Genomic DNA, 21,642 nt, shown 5'->3' on the forward strand with positions numbered 1-21,642 from the left:
TGAAGGAATTTGCTTAATGCAGACTTGATTCATCATGTTCAAAAAAACATGTTTTGTGAGTTCACTGTGAGCTTGACCTTCGACCTCTCAAATGTAAGATGCAGCAATTTAACGGCAAGTCTGGCAAATACTTCAGAGAAAGTGTGTATTACAGTGCTTTTCTCCATTCTTGGACAATGTGTGTTCAGAAAGTCAAAGCAATATATCAAATTACTATTTATGTGAAGATCAAACAGTCAGAGTTGACTCTTGTGTTACCATGTATTCACTTCTAAATAGAGCTGCTTGAAAATATATCATATACATTACAAATATAAAACCTTTATTTTCTTTCATCATGAGTGGGCAGTTCACTTGCAGCCCACTCTCTGTATCTAAAGCAGAAAGCTATTACAGCTACTTGATTTGCACTCCAATTCATAAGGGCTAGTACAGGTTTACAAGGAGCACTTGAATGTAGCAGCACAATGAGAATGAAAGCCAGTGACGACAATGAATCACAGTCACATTAAAGCTTATACCTGATTGGAGTATCGCATGCTGACGTTACGCTGGTCCTGGCGGGGCACGTAGCGGTGGATGGGATCAATATCTTTAGGGCTGATCAATTCATCCACTGGAATATGAACGCACACATACACACATAGACATGAAGACAATTAACACACACACACATTTACAAGATATAGAAAGTGTTAAAAATATATAAATATATATAAATATTTCATATTTCAAGGATGAGTCAAACTGAATCCTCTGTAGTAAGAATTACATTTACATCACTATATCATTAAATAATCATTAATATAATAAAAACAAATTGATGTTAAGCCAATTTAAACTTATCTTCTGTAACACAAAATGTGGTATAATAAACCTTATGGTCACATCAGTAATGAACTTACAGACTGAAATTAGAGCAGAATGGCTGTCAGTGTGTGCACCATCACACACACACACACGCACGCACGCACACATGCTAACACACACACACACACACACACACATACTGGCATACCCAGCAGTTTGGCGATGTTGTACAAGGCCTGGCCCCACAGGAAGACCTTCCCATCACGTCCAGAGTTGCTAGGGAAACGCTTCTGGCTCCCATGCTTGTTCTGCTCCGCCTCCACAAAATCGGCCGGTACGTAGTAGTATTTGGGGACCACAGCATGACCTAGCAGGAGGGACAAGGACTGTGAGCAGTGTGTGTGTGTGTGTGTGTGTGTGTGGAGAGACCACCCTCTACTATACTACAGAAACCATACTAAAGTAAGACTTCAGTAGTGACAATAAGTAGCAACAGTTCACTTACTAGAAAAGTGCTTTTAATTTTTAAACCAATTTCCTCCTTAAGAAAAACATCTTCACATTTTGGCATATACACACTTTCATTATGAGACCTCTTCTTTACCATTGGCACCATTTTCTTATGCCACAAAAGATAAGTACAGTGGTGAACGCCTCCAAGACGGATTGAGGACACAGTTGAGATCCTCACCACAGTCACACTCACAGCAGTGTAAATCCAAATGTGTCCTGTGTCACATTAAGGGACTGCCAACACGGCTGATGTCCGCTGACCCGCTTCAGTTTCATCATGAACTGAAAATATTTGTACACCTCTCACTGTTTCACATAAATTGATAAATTGATAGCGGCCCACCAAATTCTCAACATTGACTGCCAAGATGTTTATTATTAATTAATTTTTTTACTTTTTCAAATGAATAAAACCTTAATTAACGTAGAGCTGACACAAACAGGCCTGTCCATTTATATTCAGGCTGGCTACAGACAGCAAAATATTTGGTCTCTGTGAGCAGAATTGATATAAGTGTGGTATTTGCATATAGAGCAGGGAAGTGGTCACAGGAGACCCATGGAGATGCTTTTATAATGTCAAGTGTGAACACACAAACTAAGAGTTGTGAACCTGTCTCTTCATATAATCCCAGACTGACCCAACTATGTTGCAAAACTTCTTGTTCTTCTTGTCGCTGAGTATAGTTCTTTATGACTCTGTATGTTAAGAAATGTTAAATAGACTGCTCCTACCAACCATTACCAAAGCTTTTGTATCATGGGAAGTGTGACAGATAATGTAATTTGCTACTGATTGGTTTGGCAAATATATAACTAAATAACTTCCTGAATGTAAATGGTCAATGGTCTGTATTTATATAGCACTTGTCTAGTCTTGACGAGCACTTAAAGAACCTCACTGCACAGTTTCACCCATTCACACATACATTCATACAATGTATGAATGTATGTGTGATGCAGTCCTTTCTCTTTCACACATCATTCACACAATGTAATTTGCAGTTCTGGGCATGCGGAATGGAGGAGTTTCATGTTTCTGGGTATTTTATGTCTGCTCAACTACCTGTGACAAAACCTACAAAACCGTAAAATTTACACTTTCAATAAAGGATCTGTGTCAAAGTGATTTTACAAATGATAAAGGTTCATAAAGGTAGGATGTATATATTTTCAGAATGAATTTAACCTTATTCAAAGAAAAATACTGACTCAAAGGCTGACACAACTGGACTGAGATGTCCATTCATTATAGCACAGCAGCATGCTTCCTAGAGCTGCAGCCTACATATGTCTATGCATCATGGGGACAATGGGAGCCCATGACTCCTGGGAGGTCTGTTGGACCTGCACCAGAAAAGACAACGGCAGCCTTTGAAAGCAGCAAATAAATTTGCAGGTTCAGACTTTTCATTGGAATTTAAGAAAGAATAAGAAATTATAATTGTAATAGCCTTTAAAACCCAGACAATAACTTCAGGGGTTTGGTAAATTCATACATAACCAGTAGAAAGGCCCTGCGGAGAGTCGGCTCTGTCTCACATCATGATCCTCTCTGCTCTCCAATTATTATTACCTGTTCTATTATGAACGGACCGATAGAAACTCAAAGCTCCTGACATCCCTATCATTTGACTGTTTCCTTCCACAGCTGCAGGCACTGGTGCATATAGAATTCAGACACTCTGCTCGTGAGGAGAGTATGAGTTCACTCGAATGTAACGCCTCTGTGAGCCTCTGTCACAGCATGCGGCGGATGAATATGGATGACACCATTTAATAAGTGAAAGATTTTCATTGCTAGGAGGGAGCAGGAGTCGACTCCGAAGCTCCAAAGTGAATCATAATGATGTCTGATGAGATAAAGTCATGCGTGTTTGAGTGTGAGTTTGTGTATTTGTAATTTGTTTACATCCATCAGGAATTACTCACCCTCATATGACTGGAAGATGATGGGATCAAGGAGTTCCTGGTATTCTTTGACCTGAGCTTTATTTCCTCTGAACACTCCTGCAACGCCCAGACACACAGGGATGAAACTTTAAAAAAACACATACTGTCTAAAGAGATTTAAAAATCAATAACAATACAATAACGTGTGCTGTAGTAAGGAAATACGCATTAGATGCAATACATGTATGTGGGGAATGGGACACTATATATGCATGCCTATGTTTTCCCATTAGTGGGTTTGTATGCATCTGTATGTGGAAAAATGTCATCATCAATAACATTAAAACTGCAACTGATTTAACTACTTCTTTCACACACACTCATGTCTCTGGCCAGTTGACAAATATAAGTCCAGTATTTTGACCTCACATTCCCTTTTTGATCAGGTTTGCTTCAGCAGCTAAATTCCTCCCTTGTATTCACAAGCTATAGTCTCTAACTCTGTCCGCCCTGTGTTTGGTGCTCTACAGTGTTTTTCTCCTGCTGTTCCTCCAAGCACGGCTGTTGAGAGCAGTGAGGGTGAAACGGCAAACTCATGGGCCATAAAATCCAAACAATGAGCCGAAAGATGTTTGAATGCTTAGTAAAGCTGAGTGATCATGGATGATAATTGATATGTGGGTTCATCTCTGTGAACCATCTGTTTCATATACACATACAACAGTAAATTCATCCAGTGAATAAAAAAAGTTGATCATAGCAGCTTGTGTTTATGAGTTGTGTGTTAATGTTAAAGTACTGTTGAATGTGTCACCAATCAAACCCTCTGGATCTGCCTATCCTGTATGGAAGTGATGACTGTCATCATTGTTGTATGGCCTATTGCTAGTGTGGTAATCGGCAACAGTAGTGCCATAAAGTGCAGGTCAGCATTTCACTTTTCAGGGTGATATATTTCCAAATTGCGTACATTTTAGTTAGCTCCGGCTAGCGCTACACTACCGGAAATCACTTATTTTTCACCTGTGTACTTGCCAGTGGTAGTACAGCACAACTTATGTTTTGGAGCAGCTAAAAAGAAGTGATTTCCAGGAAAGTTTAAAAAAAAAAATCTTGGTGAAACTAATATACTTTAAAGACGTGGTATCAGATTTGTAGAGAGGTTTCTCGTACTCTCCAATGCCCAACACTCTGAAATACTATACTTCTTACTTCAAATCTTGGCAAACACAAAATGTAATTTCTGTCTTCCATCTTCCCAATGACCCACTTAAAGCATCACAACAAGGAGCTATGGATAGAACAAGGCTTACCGTCAATCATCATGTAGATAAAAAATATGGGAAACTCGCACTCGATTCCATCAAAAAGCTGGAGAAAGACAGAGAGGGAAGAAATTATTGCTTCGCCACTTCAGAAAGAGGAGAGCGGCACAGGGACTTTAAAGAAGCAGATGGCTGAACTTTAGTAGCACTGAATATAGAAAAGCAAGGCACAGGGAAAAGATACACAAGAAATGACATTGTGAATGAAACCTGACAAAGAATAACTTCCAAGGTCATTTTTATCTTAATATAGAGCTGTGATGTTTGTTGCGACAAGGACAACTGAAGGTCTGAGATGTTTGAGTGTTTATGATAGGTTAGTTATGAAATCAGTTGATCATTGAAAATTGTAGAAATTCCAAAAAGGCAGAATTGAGCTTTCATGTTCGAGAGGCCAAAAACATGTGTGCGAGGCCACCGTGACCTTGACTTTTGACCACCCAAATCAAATCAGTTAATGTGTGAGTCCAATTGAATGTTTGTACCAAATTTGAAGAAATTGGTACAAACAAGATGTTCTTGAGATATCATGTTCTACAGAGTGGGAACAACAGACAGACAACATGAAAACATACCAGCACGGAGGCAATAAACTGCAGCCACGTGCGACCATGATGTGGGGAAATCAATATATAGTGATTGACAAAAGTTTATGCAACTGTAATGTACCTGACTTAATATTCTCTGGGGTCACAAATAGCTGACAAAAGAAAGAACTGATCAAATGTAGTAGTTGAGACTGCAAGTAGACCTTTTATATCATAATAACCCTAACCTTTTTTTAGGGTACCTGACAAATGTGCTACCATGGTTGCCAAATGATCCTAAAAATAAGGGGTGATACATATACAGATCATGATCTTATGTTGGATTTAACAGTAGTTTGACTTAAAGCTGAATCCCTGATCTATTATCATGAAATCCTGATAACCATAACCCTAACCCTAATCTCTACCCCAGATTGACTGACAGCATGAACACCAACCTAACCAAACCAACCAAGGTGGGCAGATGTATTTGTGTGTGTTTGAACTGCATTCAACAGGTTAGGTGTTAAAAGCCCTGACTGAGATGCTGGACCATCATTATGGAAGTCTGTTGATCTATGGATCACATTTGATTTGCACCGTTTTGACCTCTAGTGCCCTCTAAGGAAGCATGTGCATTTGTCACGTTGCTCCACTAATTTAATCAGGTTTTTCATTTAATTAAACCTCTGACTCTTCTTGCCAAGCTGTGATTGACTGAGTGATTGACTCCGTGACTGACCAACTGATCGATCTGAATGATTAACTGATTGACTGTGAGTCCGTGTTTTTTTTCAGTCGATTGAATACAGATAAATAAAAGCCAGCATTTGAAAGCTGGAGAGGAATTTTTCCAGGACAAACGCTCACAGCGTCATGAACATCATCACTTGTTGGATTATTCTCTAAATATTACTAAACCATAAATCCTATTATAGCTTGCACACCACAGTGTCACAAGTATCACACATATTCACACACCAGCCGTCTGAAGTCGTTAAGTTACACATCACATGTAGAGGGGAAAGTCAAATGAATCTTATTAAATTCCAATTCATTCAATCTCAGCTTGTGGTCGTGAATGCGTCGTGAATGCAGCTCTCTCTCTCGCGCGCGCGCGCGCGAGAGAGAGAGCTGCATTCACTATTCATCAAATAGTACTGTCTGTAGGCTTGACTGTGCTTCATTAAAGTCTGCACCACGTGATTCTGCAGGTATATGCATGGCTTCAAACTGTGTTTCAGCAGAGATAAGAAGCAACAGTAGCTATCAGATGGTGGGAGAGAGATGAGAGGGAGAGAAATGAAAGACTGGGGGAGTCCGTAAAGAGACACCGGAGTGGAGGAGGAGGCATATTTAGAGGGAGGGGGAGAGAGTGAAAGAGGGAAGGGGAGAGCTGAGGCAGTCACCCAATGAGGCCTGTGCTTTTTGGTCCACTGAGGCTGTAAACAGGCAGGGATCCCTGGTGTTTTGTGCTTGAGCAGCTCGACTGATTGGTAAAACTGTCTATCACACAGGCTGCTGCTCTCTGTCAATGGTAAACAGACAGGGAGCACAGACGTCTGCCCTGATGTGAATTCTCTCTTAAACAACAACAACAACTTCACTTGATGTCTTCTGCAGGGATACCTGGTCCAACTGTGTCTTCTCTTCTCCATACGGAGCTCATGCTGTGTTCGACACTCCTCTGGCATTTTATTAATCTGTACGTTGGCATATCACTCAAGGGAGGGAAAATTCACCTTTACTTTTTGTCTTTAATGTAATTATCCTGTTAGACCTAAAGTTTTTACTTTTCTAACGTTACAAAAACTAGTGCAGTGCCTGTTCTAAAACTGCCTGTTTTGAATGGCTGTTTGCTTGGCATGTGTTGCTCCTGAGCTACTTCAAAATAATTTCTTGCCATTAGTGAGTTTACAATATGCTGTTACTTTTTTATTGATTGTGTGCTGAATGTTGTGTGAAGTTAAAAAACTTTGTGTTCATCCCATCTGGTTTATCTGCAATGATGATTTTATAGTCAGTGTTTTTAAAAACGTGAAACAGATTGTGCTTTACTACTGTTCACTGGTGTGGCCTATATATATATATATAAGTCTGAATGATTTACTGAACTGTCAATTTTACAGTTTATAATAAAAACTGTAATAAAGCCTAATAAGCATTTCAGCAATGAAACAAATGTTGTGCTTTTACTTTATAGACAAATTCTTATAAAGGAAATAAAGGTTATTGTCATGATGGAGACGAGCGCCCGCGACATCTGAATATCTGTGTTAGTTCGATGTGGTGAAATCTTCATTTTGACCCGCAGGCCACCAGAGCACTGTTGTAGGTTATTATAGGATGTAGAAGAGGACATGTTCAACTCGGTAAGCAGACTGCCTGTCAATGTTTGCCTGTTTATTGAAATTATATTCATGTTAAACTCATCGCACTTCCTTGGGCCCATATCAATACACATGCCAAGTGCACAGAAAGGCAGGTAGACAGTCTTCTGGGATTTCTGGAAGGGGGATAGATCTACAGTTTTTTTTCAACCCTGAAATCTGAAATCTTGTGTTATATCTACTGCATTGGGTAATAAATAACACAATGCAGCACTGTGTCCTCTTTTATAATTAGATTATTTTCACTTGCAGTATTTGCTGATGTTGTAGGAAATATATTGCTGTTGGTAGATGGAAGGCAAATGGCAGCAGCAGTGATCATTAGTTTACTCTCTGATACTTAATTGGCATCAGTGTCTTCCACAATAAATCTGACAGAGCAAAGGCATTAAACTCTCAGTTCTTAGCCTTAAGAGTCTTTGTGTCAGTTTAGCTGCAGGATTAAAGAAAGCTATTTTCAAAGTATTCCACGTGGTTCAGAGATAGCGCCCTATTACTGCCCTACCACTGAAATATTTTTGTGTTTGTTTTCACCTGCAAACTCTCATTTCCACCTTTCTCAAGTTTCTGACAATTCGGAAGATAAAAGAACAGCCAAAAGCAATTTAATTTTGTGAAAGTGATATTGTTTCAAACATTTTTCAGAGCCACATCGCAGCTGTGAGCGCCACGAGCAGCAATCTGTCAGGTCCTGCTAAAATACATTAAAAATCAGGTCACTGCCAGCCACAAGGCTGAACTATATTCTATGTGTGTAGCTATTTGAAAAACATATTTAAAGAAAAGCCTTTTGGAAGTTTTTAGCAGTATTTTCTTTGTAAAAGAGAATCCTTCAAGAAAAATGTTACCTGATGGAAGTACCTCAATAACATCATGCGTACTATATTTATATATACACACACACACACTAGACTATAATGTACGTTAAATCTGTGTTGTTGATTTTTGGCCATATGGAAGCAGCACAAGTCGTAAACATAAAGTAGATATAGTTAGCAACAGAGTTGTTTCTTGTTTCTGGCCACCTGGTAAATGTACCGAAGTACATCTGTTTTGATCTTCACCAAATACTGATGTAAACATCCGTCTCTTCAGCTGCTTTGCTGCTTTAGATCTCTGTGACTTCCTCCATCTGACTCAACCAGCTCATTAATTCTAGGGGGTTCGTTTTGCAGCTTAAGCAACAATTTGTTTAGCATCAAGAGTCCATATACATGCATGAGCACACACACACAGTGAAATGGGAGAGGTGAAGTCACAGGAGGACCTCTTAGCATCATAAAAGGATTACACCTTTCCAGGCTTATCCATTTCAAATGTCACACTCAAACACTTTCAAACTTTTTCAGGTTTCATGCATTGGCAGTTCAAAGACATGTTCCTTTTCCTCAGATTCAACAGGTGTTTGCCTGAAATAAACTCTAAGCACATTTTTGTATTATACTTGAAGAATTGCTTCTGTTTTGTCAACACAGTGTTTTATTACTTTTTAAATATCCATGACCTGAAAATCCGCTTTGGTTCCAGTGGACCGTGATATTTATTCACCTGTCTGCAAAGTTGCTGATGTAGAATTGGTCATTCTCTTTATCATGACTTTTGTCTCCAGTGGTGCTTCTCAAGGCCAAGTTCTTTTTTGTATTCAACTCTAAATTGATAATGTGGACTAGCAATTTCAACATTGCAGGGTTTTTTGGGGTTTACCTATTGTCTACAACACCCACCTTCATTTCAGCAGGTTTGTAGTAGCGACGATCCTTGTCTTCGTTGGTCGTGCGGTAGCCATCGCGGATGAAACGTTTGAAGCCATATTTTCCCCGCAGCTTGCGAACTATCTTGTCCAGTGTTTGACTGTACAGAGCATCATCATCCACCGCAAAGGCAGGATAGCTGATGGTTGGGAGCAAGGCTGCATCTGTGTTCTGCAGGTAGAGAAAGGTATCGGAATTGGTATTGGGAAGGAAAATCTCTGCTTGGAAGCAATGGTTTGTATTTTTGTACAGCTTATTATTGACCTCAGATTGGGTTTAAGATGCATCTTCCATTAATACAATGACCTTAATCACACAACCAACACAATGCAGGAGTAGTTTAGGTACAACTCTGAGAATGTCCTTAAGTGCCCCAGTCAGAGCCGTGGCTTGAATCCAATCAACACATCTCCGAATAGACCTGAAAATGGCTGCCCACCAATGGTCACTACCCAACCTGAAAGAGCTTCAGGATCTGCAGAGAGGAATTATACATGATCCCTGAATCCAGGAGTGCTAAGCTGGTAAACAGTTGCCAGAGGTTCTTGAACTAAGGTTTTTAATACTTATGTATTTTATCTTTTAATAAATTTCCTAAATGTTTTAATGTTCTGTTTTCAATACAGATTGATAAGTGGAAAAATCTTTTATTTAGATGGGAAAATAGTGAAGGGACTTGAAGACTGGATTCACTGCTTAAGAGTGAAAGCCTTTGGTTATGAACAGCACAGTTGCCGTATATATTTAAAATCAAGGACTGCCAAATTAAATTTCAATTGGAGCAATCGTTAGGAATGAATATTGTTATTAGGCCCGACAAACCACTATGACTGGTCATCTAATACTCTCATTACATTTTTGTATGGTTACTCTATTAAGCAATGGAAATGAAAGCTATTAAGCACCAGCTTCATGGCAAAGAGCTATGAATATTTAAGCTTTATTCAAATGCAAAAGAGCTTCCATAAATTAGACTTGCTCTCCATGTCCTGTGTGGGCTCTGCTGTCTACGCGCTGACAGAACTAATAACAGCAGTGAAGTGTTTTCTTTGTGTCACAAACAGCCATGAACCAGTTTGTCAGTGTGAGATGTGTTTAACTGTTTGATGCAACTGTTATGTCTTGAACTATAATCTTATTTTTAATTTGCGCGGATCTCTACAGTTCACGGAGGAGCCAACTGCTGCTCCGTCTACTCCAGTTCTCTCTTATTGTTCGACTTCGTGTTACAACCCCAATCTACATGTTAACATCCTCGACAGCTGTGGCAGCTAACAGAACACATTTGGTGCTGGTATTGAATGGGTCTAGAATTAAATATTGTCTTACAACATTCTGCCATAGCATAAGAGTTACAGATAATGTCTTGATACTTTGGTTCTCTTCACGTCATCTGGTATGTTCATCTCTCGCTCCTTACTACACTTTTTAACGTCAATCTCTACGGCTACAACGCCATGTCGTCCAATTCCACTAATTTCCCCACACGCTGATGGCGGCTATTCTGCCTGAAATATTCAGCCCTCACAGTGAGAGAGTTGTGATCATTTAAGTGCCTGCAAGCGGTGGAGTGGAGAGAAGGGACTTTTCTTCTGCTTTCCCTCTGTTCATTCTGCTGCCTTTTTTAACTTTACCTCCCTGCAGCTCTGCCACCACTTGCAAACATGGAACCATCAAAAGCACAGGGATGGACAGTGCCGTGAAGGGCATCATGAGGGAAATGCACCGTCCAAGTACAGATATTCACTTGATGTATTGACGTTAGTAAGTGGTTTGTTTGATGTGTGAAATTAACCTTTTAAGATTTGGCATGTGTGTGGCAGGCTTCTATTTCAGTCTTTGATTGCTAGAGATTATGCACACAGCTGCTCCTCAGAGTCAAAGAGAGCGAGAAGGGGGGGAGGAGGTTGTAACAGCATGCAATAGACGACATTTTTCTAAGATCACCCAGAGATCAGCTTACTAGCTCTGAGCCAAAATTTATTTAAATAAATAAAAAATAATGTTATACAGTGATATAATTAATGAATACATTGTGTCTTTTTTAACCAAGAAAGGATTTTTTTTAAAAACAAGACTAAAAATTCTACAGTCCTTTCAGTTTCTACCTGAGGTTGTTTGCAGAGTTTGAGTTAAATTATGATATGATTAGCCTAATATGATTATGATAATGGATGTTAAGATATTTCAGTCTTTACCAAAGTGATGGAGAGGTTGACATTGTCGTCCCTTAAGCCACTGTACAAACATGGCTTAAGATTTAAAATGCATTTTTACATTGTGTCTAGATTTTATATAATTGCTCATTGTAAATGATCTCTACAAATCTCACATGGACTCACATGGGAGCGAGACTCTCTGGGCAGCAGGGAGCAGAGGGTTTGCCTGTTCCTGTTGTGGGCGTCCAGGTCCACAAATATCACTGACCACGAACAGCCCTGCAGAGTAAAACACATACATAAGACATCATTGACACGGCTGAACTATTCACCTTTCACAGAGACGACAGCAACATGGATTACATAACAATAGAGATTCAAATTTATCCACAGAAATGCACAATCCTCCATTATTTATCAGAAAAAAAATAGAGCATACAGCTCAACTTTTGTGTCATTTGTACATTTTCTTTGCTAACACACATTTTTTGTTTTTGCCATGATGTGTTTGAAAGACATGAGAAAAAACGTAATCAGAGCAAAGAGACTTGATGCTACAGTATCGGAAAGTGATGAACCGGGCCAGCAGGGTCGGGACTAACCTCAGCAGAGGCAGCTTTCCACTGCTGGACACAGCTTTAGCAAGTAGAGCAATGACATTTTATTCTGAACAAGCAGTGTTTGCACTAGATTTGTTAGCCCTCAACTGTTAATGCGAACATTGGTTATGTAGCATTAGCATACAGCTTACGAATAGCTCCTTTGAAACCCACTTTAAAGCGCCCACCATCACATCTCACACCTCCGCACATCAAAACACACTCTTTCACTGTAAGAGGCTGATATTTTTGGGTTGCATGTGTTTTTGAAGTACAGTGTGGGAGTGCTTGAAGAAGAGTGAGTCAAGAGTCATCCCATCGCTTGAAAAGTCCCCATGTACAACAACAAAGGGATGCTAGTAAAAGGTCAGCCTGTGTGTCCAGTGCACTTAAACAACTCTGGGAGAGAGGGAGGGCGGCAGTTCATGTTTTTACTTAGTCAGGCAAGTGGTCAAACCTGGCCCGTTCATCCCTCCATCAGCTTTGCCCACATAAAACCAACTGAGTCAATTTCTGCTACCTGCTAAGGAGTTTCTAATGTAATGCTAGATGCATTATGTATGAATATTGTCAGAGTCTATTTTTGTCCCTCCAAAAACAGGTCTTGTCTGGACTTTTAGTCAAATCAGCAAGCTTTCTTGTGGTAGTTTGCATAATGCAGTGGATTGCTGGCCAGCGATGTAGGCAGCTGCATGACACATCAGTGAAGTGACCCTTTCGCAGAAACCTTTTCTGCTGTTACTGCAGCACAATGTAAGAAGTACGTAGTTCCTTGAATGTGTGCTCAGGCTGTGGTTGCATTCAGTGGGTTAACATTTTCTTTATATAGTAAAACTGAATATTACAAACTGTCTTTTCTGTTGGTTAACACTTTACAGTTTCATCTGGAGTAAGAGCAGTGGAGAAATATTTGTATTTCTTTATTTTTCTATTTATTTTGAGCTGACCACACAGTTTTTAAGATATGAACCTGAGGTGTCCATCTATTCATCATCTGTACTGCTTATCCTTTGCGGGTCACAGGGGGAGCTTGAACTAATCCCACTCAACATTGGGCGAGAGGTCATGAGTTTATCACAGGGCCAACAAATAAACAACCTTTCCCTCTCACATTCACACCTTTTGTCGATGTAGTGTCTCCAATTAACCAAACCCCAATATGCATGTCTTTGGACTGTGGAAAGAAGTCAGAGTACCCGGAGAAAACCCACAAAGACACAGGGAGAACATGAAAAGTCCACACAGAAAGCAAACCGAAATTTGAACCTGGATTTGAATAAAACCAGGATTCTAACCGAGAACCTTCTTGCAGTGGGGCTACAGTGCTCAACACTGCATGCTGCTATTGAGATGTCCATTTATGGTAAAAGTGACATACAAGGCATTTTAAAAGAATGCAGTATGTTTTTTTGGCCGGTTGATCTGCTTCTTGTGATTTTCCTTTTATTCTGGATTTGCGTTGTTCATGCTGGAAAAAACACTCACACTCCTACCCCAATAATGTTCACAACAGTTGCAGTGCTTAAATGAGTCCAGCTGATTTTAAAATGCTTTTTTGTATTTTGTATTTTTTGGCCTACATAATTCAGCTCAGCGACGCTTCTGAAACTGAACAACATTAAAAAAGGTCATATTGCTATAAACAGCTCTGGAAGGAAGGGGGGTTCTGAAAACTGAACTGCATGACACTCTGGGGACACATACTGCTCAGGAAGATGGATCAAATATCAGCAAGAGGTAGAGAAATCAGAACCACTACCGGACATTTAGCCCTCGCCACTCTTTTGTGAAAATGTGATTACAATATGAGTCAATTATGAACCACCATAATCTATTCCAGAGAGGCATCAATGTCACTGCTGTTATTATAGTATATAATTAAAGTTTGAAAGTAGAATATGTATACGCCTTTCAAAGACCATATAATGACACAATGTGTATCAGCTTTCTGTGCAGTGATATGCACAAATGAAACTCAAAGATTCATGTGTGCAAAGAAAACGAAACTATTCTGGGGGAAAATAAATAACTAAGGAAAAAGAGGACATCGCTGGATTGAGGCAGGTGTCCCCCAGCTCCACTGCATCCCTGCTCTTTGACTGTGTGAATTAGGTGACAATCCCTGGATAGAGAGCGTAACCTGTTAGGATTCGATTGTCCATCCGTGTGTGTAGACAGCTCTGGGAATTTAATGACTGGCTTTAAAGTTGAAGGATCCTCCTCTCGCAGAGATGAATGTTATCCACCCACTTCGACTCATCACCCCGCAAAGCTGCCATCTTTGCATCCGTTTCTGTGACTCCTGAGGATCATGGAAAATCAAAACTTCATGAACCGAAGGCTGCCTGTCCATTGATCTAGTACAAAGGCTAAATGTGTCACATGCCCACCAGAGTCTACAGCAGGTGTAAAATGTGATAGCGGACTTCATAATGTGCTTAATGTTGCAGTTAAAGGGTTTTGGGGGGGAAAGACTTGGTGTTGGAAGGATGAGAGTTACCTGGAAAATCAAGAATGATAGTGATCAATTATAAGCATGTGAATAACTTGTAGCACTTCCATTCCCACAGAGGGACAAGAAACTGGATGACACACACACACACACACACGGAGAGTGTGGATCATGGATCATAAAGCAGCATTTACAAATGGATTCTTTCAAAAAGCTGCGCTCGATGACAGAATCTATTTCCAGGCATGGTTAAAGCCCATAACTTTGCAGCTGATCAGAAGAGAAACACCAACGCTGACTTTAATATGCACTCATCCTCACAGCCCCACACCATGTTCAGAAGCATTAGGTGGAGAAAGTGGAGCACAACTGGAAAAAAGAGGAAGAAGAAGAAGGTAAGATAATAGGAGGAGGCTTGTTAAGTGGAAGGCTTCTTTTTCAGACCTGTTAGCAGTTGTAACGAATGTCCCCCGAAGCAAGAAAAAAAAATACACATATGCACTAATGGACATTGTAAAGCAGAGTGGGAACAAACATCAACTGTGGGCATCACTCAAAGTCTGCAGAAACACAACCAATTTGCAGAACCAAACACAAAGTAAATTAATCTCCTGATGGTGACAAAATCTTGCATCCATACTAATTATGCTTATGATGTCTACATCCATGCCTTTCCATTCATTCACCTACTGAGGGCGCTGCACGCATCAAGCATCTTGTTGAGGTACGGAGCTGTAATGAGGCCTCTGCAGGCCTCTCTTGAATTAGAAACTAGGCCGTCTAACTATAATGCGATCTTGTGTCATGAGACACAACTAGACGAGACACAGGTGAAAACATACGAGGGCGAGAAAATGTTCGAGGAGTAGGTGAATTATTCAAATACCTGGTTTCCAAACAGGTTGAATCCATTGATGGCCTCCAGAGCAGCTTTTGCCAGACCCACAGAGCTGCAGAGAGAATAAACAGATTTCACTGATTCAGATATACAAAAAGCCCCCCCAAAATACAAAGCACTCAGGATGACACTTGGCTCCTAAGTTGCTATGAGCTCAGATTCAATAAACCTGAAGGGTCTGAGATTGTGGTCTACTGCAGATGATGAATCTCTTTAAAAAAAGAACCTCACACTGAATTTCTCTGGCTGGCTACTCTGATTGAGATGCAGACTAAATGTGAATCAATTTCACTATCATTTTGTTTCCCTTTCTACCCTGCCAACATTTCCCTTGAAAAGAAAAGGGGGGAGGTAAAAACAATTGCAGGAAACTTGGCGAAGACTGGCAGCAGATTTGCTGACATATCAAAAATGGATTCAATGCCATTAGTGAAGCCTGAATCGACGCTTAAAATACTTTGGGTGGTTGGCAAATTCAGCCTGAAAAGATCTCTGTGAAAGTAGCTCTGTAGAAAGCTCTGTTCACACACATGCACACACACACACATACAGGAAAATGGCCAGTAGTGGCCAGTGGGGCTGCCAGCACCTCACACAGAGATAGAGGACATTTGATGCTTCGTCAGGAAACAGGAGGTGTTTTTAAATAGTGATTCTAGGAAACAGGTTCATGATTCAACACTTTCCGCTGAAAGTAGGAGCCAAAGTTTCGCATGATGAAAAAGACTGTTAGTCCAGTAGATTTTTCTGCAGACTGCCAAAACAATATGATGCTACTCTTACAGTCAATGCCTTTACATACAGTACTGTCGAGGTCATATTGGGTTGATTGCTTCATTTGCTTCTTCATATTTCGGATATTATGTGGGCCCCTATTGCCAAACACCACACAATGTCTTGTCCCTGGGGCATTGTGTATGGTCCCTGTTTGCCCAGGTTTGCTGTGTGTTTAATCAGCACAACAAGATGTTAACGCAGCTATAACTGGAATGGCCCTCAGTAGAGCATATACCTCCAGTCCCATTAAATTCAATCAGGCCACAACTCATACATGTCAGTTTGCTCAATGTATGTGATGTTTTTTCATCAAGTTCCATGAATTAATCCCTGGGAAATCTGTGAAAATGGAAAATGGAAAACGCCATTCTCCCAGTGTTAAAGAAATAGATACAAAAAATATTCCAGGGTCCATCCCCTGATCCTAATCCATGACAAAATGTAATGGGTTCTTCCCTGACAAATACCACATACTTCCACCAACCTTTGTAGAAATCAATTTAGTTGTTTTTGTGAAATCTTAATTCTAAAAAAACATACAGGGGTGAAAACACAAACTCTTTTGCAAAGGTAATTAAGATTTGCAGATAAGATAACAATCTAGTTGAGACAATTCTGGCAGTCATGAAGCTAAGGAGAATATTACCCTGACTATCTGTCCAGCTTTACGCCACTTCATACTGAGTTTGTCAGTCATTGCATTTAGCTCTGGACCGAAACATAATTGTATTCTTTCACACTCACAACTCTCATATCATCGTTTCCCGCTGTTTAGTAGATAGCTGCTCCCTGTGAAAAAGCTGATTTTTACACAATTGAGCATTTAGCAACTAAAGAGACAGATATTTCTCTCTGGTGTTGGTTGAGACCAAATGTTGAGCTAAAAGCGAGTCAATATTTGGCTTAAATTAATCAAACAGGGCTGAATGAAAATATTGGTCCATAACTACTGGTTGTGTAAACAAGCAAATATTAGTTGTTCAGCATTTCAACTAAAAAGCTGAAGATATACCAGTTTTGTGTTCAGAACTTGCTTCCACTAATCCCAAGTGGCCACAATAAATTATTTTTTTTTAAACTAAAGAAGAGTTACTGAAGGTCTAAGATTGACACTGGCATATTAACACATTTTTTAAGTCGATGTGGGGAACATGCTCACTAAAGGTTTACCATTTACACATCAAACAGACACAGAGCAACATTAGCATTCCTTTGGAGTAGTGCGTCTAGCAACCTGACAAGTGTAAGTACATTTTTCACTCTAGTGTTTATGGTCTGAATTTATGAGGGAAATATGCTCTACTGGGTTTATTCGCTATGCTTACTAACTTTGTGTGTCAGTTGTGTGGTGCTGAACAGGTGCTTCAAGATGGTTTTATCAGTTGATGAGAGTGGTAGGAGAGAGTTGGCCAAAAAGAGAAATAGGCAAGGCAAATTTTTTTTATAAAGCACATTTCGTTACAAATAAATTTGATATACTTTACATTTAAGAAAAATACATAAAAAAACAACCAGCATATGCTGCACAGTGGCATAGCATTAGCGATGATAAAGAAGCATTATACAGTATGAAAACATACTCATTATACAATGAGACACACAAACACACACACACTGCCCCAACCAGTCCCAGCAAACACACACACTTATTCACACTAACATTGCTCATAGGCTTGAGAAAACAGAAAGGTTTAGAGCCTGATAAAATGCTCCTCAACAAGAGAGGACCAAAATATTTTCTAGTGCAGGACCCAATGTAATTAAAGTTAAAAGTTGTCCAAAGTCAATATTATGAGTTATTAGTTAGTAATATAATTACCAAAAACCATTTAAACCATTGTTATCTGGCAAAAATAGCATTAATCATGTTACAGCAAATTCCCCGATTATTTTAATTTGTGCTGTTGTAAATTTAAAATAAAAACACTATCATGAAATATTCATAAACATATGAGCACAGTCGTGTTTAACTAATTGTAATAAAATTATATTTATCTCATCACAACTTGGGATATTTCAGTACAGCTCATGATTATGAGATTAGATAGGTTACTTTAAATAAAACCGCGCCAGTCTGTCGGTTTGACCGAGTGTGGGGATAAACATGACGCAAAAGCAATTTAAATGATTGATTTGATTTGATATGGACAAACTACTTCTCTCAAACACTCAATACGAACTGATCCTGTCCTGTTCTCGTTTTCTCTGAGCCTTTTTGTGCCCACCGGCACTCTGGGAGTAGAAATCACTGCTCAATTCTATTATTTACACATCCTATTTGCATGGAGCCATTCTGTATCTGCCCCTGCCCCAGTTCACTATTTGCATTTTTAATCATATTATGCAACTACGTGTGTAAGCTTGCTCACTAATCGTGGAAATCCAGAGCATGACGATGAGGGAAAGGAAACAGAAGAGGCACAAGACACAGTGGCTGTACATTACATTGAATTTGTTATCTTTTCTTGAGGATATCTTGGCAAGCTGCTGCCAATAGCCTTGAATTGCTGGAGAAAAATAACTGAAACATGCCTCCTCCAGATAAGCAGTGGTAGAAACTGAGGATCTTTATCATGACACTGGGGGAGAGGGAGGCCAGTTCGTCCTTGGAAGATGAATCAGTTAAGAGCACGTAACAAAAACTCAATGTAATTCAGTGGCAGTGCTGGTGTTTTAACATGTGGTCAGAAATCCGTATTATCATAGAAGTTAATAAGTCAAACTATTGCAAGTTACTCGTTGATAGAGGTTATGTAGTTAACGAATTGGGTTGATATGACCTTTCCATCAGTACATACACACCATCCCTACACACTCGTCTGATGAACCTGGTGATCCTCTTCTTTTTTTCTTCATACATACAGCATTTGCTGCTGCATCCTTTTGCAAAAATATTGTTAACTCCACCTGGGAGGTTATATTTGAACCCCTATTTTTTGGTTGGTTGGTTGGTTGGTTTGTTAGCAAGATTACACAAAAACTACTGGGCAGATTACCATGAAACTTTCAAGTGTCAAGTATGTGGAATGGGTACTGTGTGCTACTGCATATCCTGCTGGTTCCCCCTCATGAAGGGGGGAGGAGAAGAATGAGGGTCAATATTTCTATTATTTTTATTAATCTAACATTCATGAGATATGGGTTAAGAAAAGTGTAACTATGTAGTTGTTTTATTCGTACGAGATTGTTTTGGGTTTACGGCCCAAAACTTTACTTATAGTTCTTTTAGTTCTCTGTCACCGCTCTCAGCAGCATCATGTTCAGTCGCATTTCAACCTGCAAATGACCAGAGTCAATAGGGATAGTGAAGCATTTAGCAGCCAAACAGCCAGATATTTCCCTCAGGAATAGGTAGAGACGAGTTAGTATTGGTGAATACAGGTCTTCTTCCATCAGGTGTACACAAACACCACTACAAATGCTAAAGCTGCTCTGCGTCTAAAGCTTTCCCCATATAAACCTTATGAGGTAACTAGAGGGGCATTTAGAGAGCATACCTCCGCAAAGGCCCAACAGTCTCATAATGAGACCACATTTAAATTCATTAGGCCAAATTTTTATTTGGATCTGCACCAAATTGCACAAACTCATAAATATCAGTCTTCTATATTCCATGAATTATTTTCTGAGAAATCAGCTAAAATGTTGAGCGCACAAAATGCCACAGTGTTTAAGAGAGTGAAAGAATCCCAGAATCTGCACCGATTCAAATCTGCCCCAAAATGTAATGGTTTCTCTTTCTCATTAAAAGAAACCAGCTTTAATACAGGCAAAGAATATAGCATTAAAAAAAAAAAAAACATTTATTTGGAGGTATCCATCAGTTAAAATTAAGACCAAACAAAAGCTGATTAAAAGGCTTAGTATTTTTTTTTTAATTAACACATTTCAGTTCTGTAATCCTTGTTCACAGGGAGAATTAAAATGACTTTCCTTTTCAAAACACATTTACTTTTTGCTTTCTGATATATTAAATGACTTGTATGTGGCATGTTTTATGTTCTGGTCTCAGTTCAATAAAACCTTCAGTTTATTTTTGAAGACCCTCCTGCTATCACATACACCCACATACCCACAAACAAACCCACATGCACACACCCACCCACACACACAGACACGCTACATGGGCATGGGCAGCAGAATCTATGAAACGCTAGAATTGTTGTAAAATTTACAGCAGAGACTCGTGACACTGTTCTATAAAGCTGTGGGAGTATATTCACTGGGAGTCAATGTTTTATTTATTCTTTACAGCACGCTTCCCATCTGCAGTTAGGAGAAAATAAAAACCTATTTCGGTCAGACCCTTCCTGTAGCTTCTCTGTGATCCAAGTATTGTTTCTCTTTTATCGACACCAACACACGCTGGTGAATGGTAAACTACACTGATGCAGCTGGCAACAGGGATTTAGACAACCTTGGTTAAGTGTTGTGGATGTTACAGATACTGTATGCCAGGAAAGTCTTCCCTCAGAGTGACTGCATATCGGCATTTCGCAGTCATTCCAATATGTACAATTATTGATGTGTGTTTGTGTGTGTGTGCCTGTGTTGCTGAGCTATTGACAGACCTGGAATGCAGCTCAGTGCTGCCATTGTTGTATTTGCTGCCTCGTTCCCACATGCCGTAGTCAGGCACCCTGTAGGCCCTCTCCACACAGAACACCAGGTTCTGGATGAAGGAAACCTGCACACAGAAAACACAAATCAAACACAGGAAGGCAATAAAGATTACCTGCATACAAACATACAGCATCTTAGACACACATCTTTTGCTGCAGCTACACATAACATGCACAGTCTCCTGCACATGCACATACAGTAATGCGCAACCTTTGATATTGATCTGGGTTGAGGTGTGTGACTCTCGCTCTCATTGGAAAGGTTAGTAAAGTAGACATGAAAGCCGATTCCTCATCAGTGCTCACGCTCAAACTCGCCCTGCAGCCACACACGAGGTGTAATTAAATAGCTATGGCTGCAGCATATGAAGCTATAGCATCATTGTCTCATGAGACTAAAGGGACACATATCACAACTTCATTCCATTAATTACAGATTTTTAATTATCAGTGAATCACCCTTTCATTACAGACTCCAGGAACCCATCAGCAGTTTCCTTGATTCCATCACCTCAAAAAAAAGACAGTGGACTCATAATTTCTAAGTTATAATTAACAAAGTCGGGAAGTTTCTCGTATCTATCATCTTGCTCACATGGGCTGTGCTGAAAAATACAAATCAAAACCAATGTGTACATCCAGAAAAAAACAGAAAGAGAGAGACATGGAATGTTTGATGACTTAAAGGCCTTTAATGATTAAAAAGACCTGAAAGTAGCAGTGTGTGTGTGTGTGTGTGTGTGTGTGTGTGTGTGTGTGTGTGTGTGTGTGTGTGTGTGTGCCTGACTGATGGGAGATTTAATCTAAAATGACAAAGCAGGGGAGAGAGAAGAGAGAGATGATAGAGTGAAGGAGAAAGATGGAGAGAAGCAGATAGAACCTGTGTGAGGACTTAAATAGGCCAGATTGTGAAGGAAGGAGGGCAG

At 39.7% G+C, this 21,642-nt stretch overlaps 1 protein-coding gene across 5 annotated transcripts in view; it reads right to left on the bottom strand.

The window, feature by feature from the left end:
* phkb (phosphorylase kinase, beta) overlaps nucleotides 1-21,642 on the bottom strand; it is a 102,007-nt gene that overhangs the window by 48,959 nt on the left and 31,406 nt on the right. For all 5 annotated transcript variants that reach the window (XM_034570793.1, XM_034570802.1, XM_034570775.1 and 2 more), the window contains 8 exons: nucleotides 20,666-20,781; nucleotides 15,306-15,369; nucleotides 11,552-11,647; nucleotides 9,183-9,380; nucleotides 4,530-4,587; nucleotides 3,256-3,333; nucleotides 1,019-1,177; nucleotides 522-616 (listed from right to left, as the gene is read on the bottom strand). In XM_034570793.1, the coding sequence (XP_034426684.1) occupies nucleotides 522-616; nucleotides 1,019-1,177; nucleotides 3,256-3,333; nucleotides 4,530-4,587; nucleotides 9,183-9,380; nucleotides 11,552-11,647; nucleotides 15,306-15,369; nucleotides 20,666-20,781 (864 nt within the window). The remainder of the gene's footprint in view (nucleotides 1-521; nucleotides 617-1,018; nucleotides 1,178-3,255; nucleotides 3,334-4,529; nucleotides 4,588-9,182; nucleotides 9,381-11,551; nucleotides 11,648-15,305; nucleotides 15,370-20,665; nucleotides 20,782-21,642) is intronic.

This window comes from Hippoglossus hippoglossus, chromosome 3, assembly GCF_009819705.1.
Source record: "Hippoglossus hippoglossus isolate fHipHip1 chromosome 3, fHipHip1.pri, whole genome shotgun sequence".
Taxonomy (NCBI): Eukaryota; Metazoa; Chordata; class Actinopteri; order Pleuronectiformes; family Pleuronectidae; genus Hippoglossus; species Hippoglossus hippoglossus.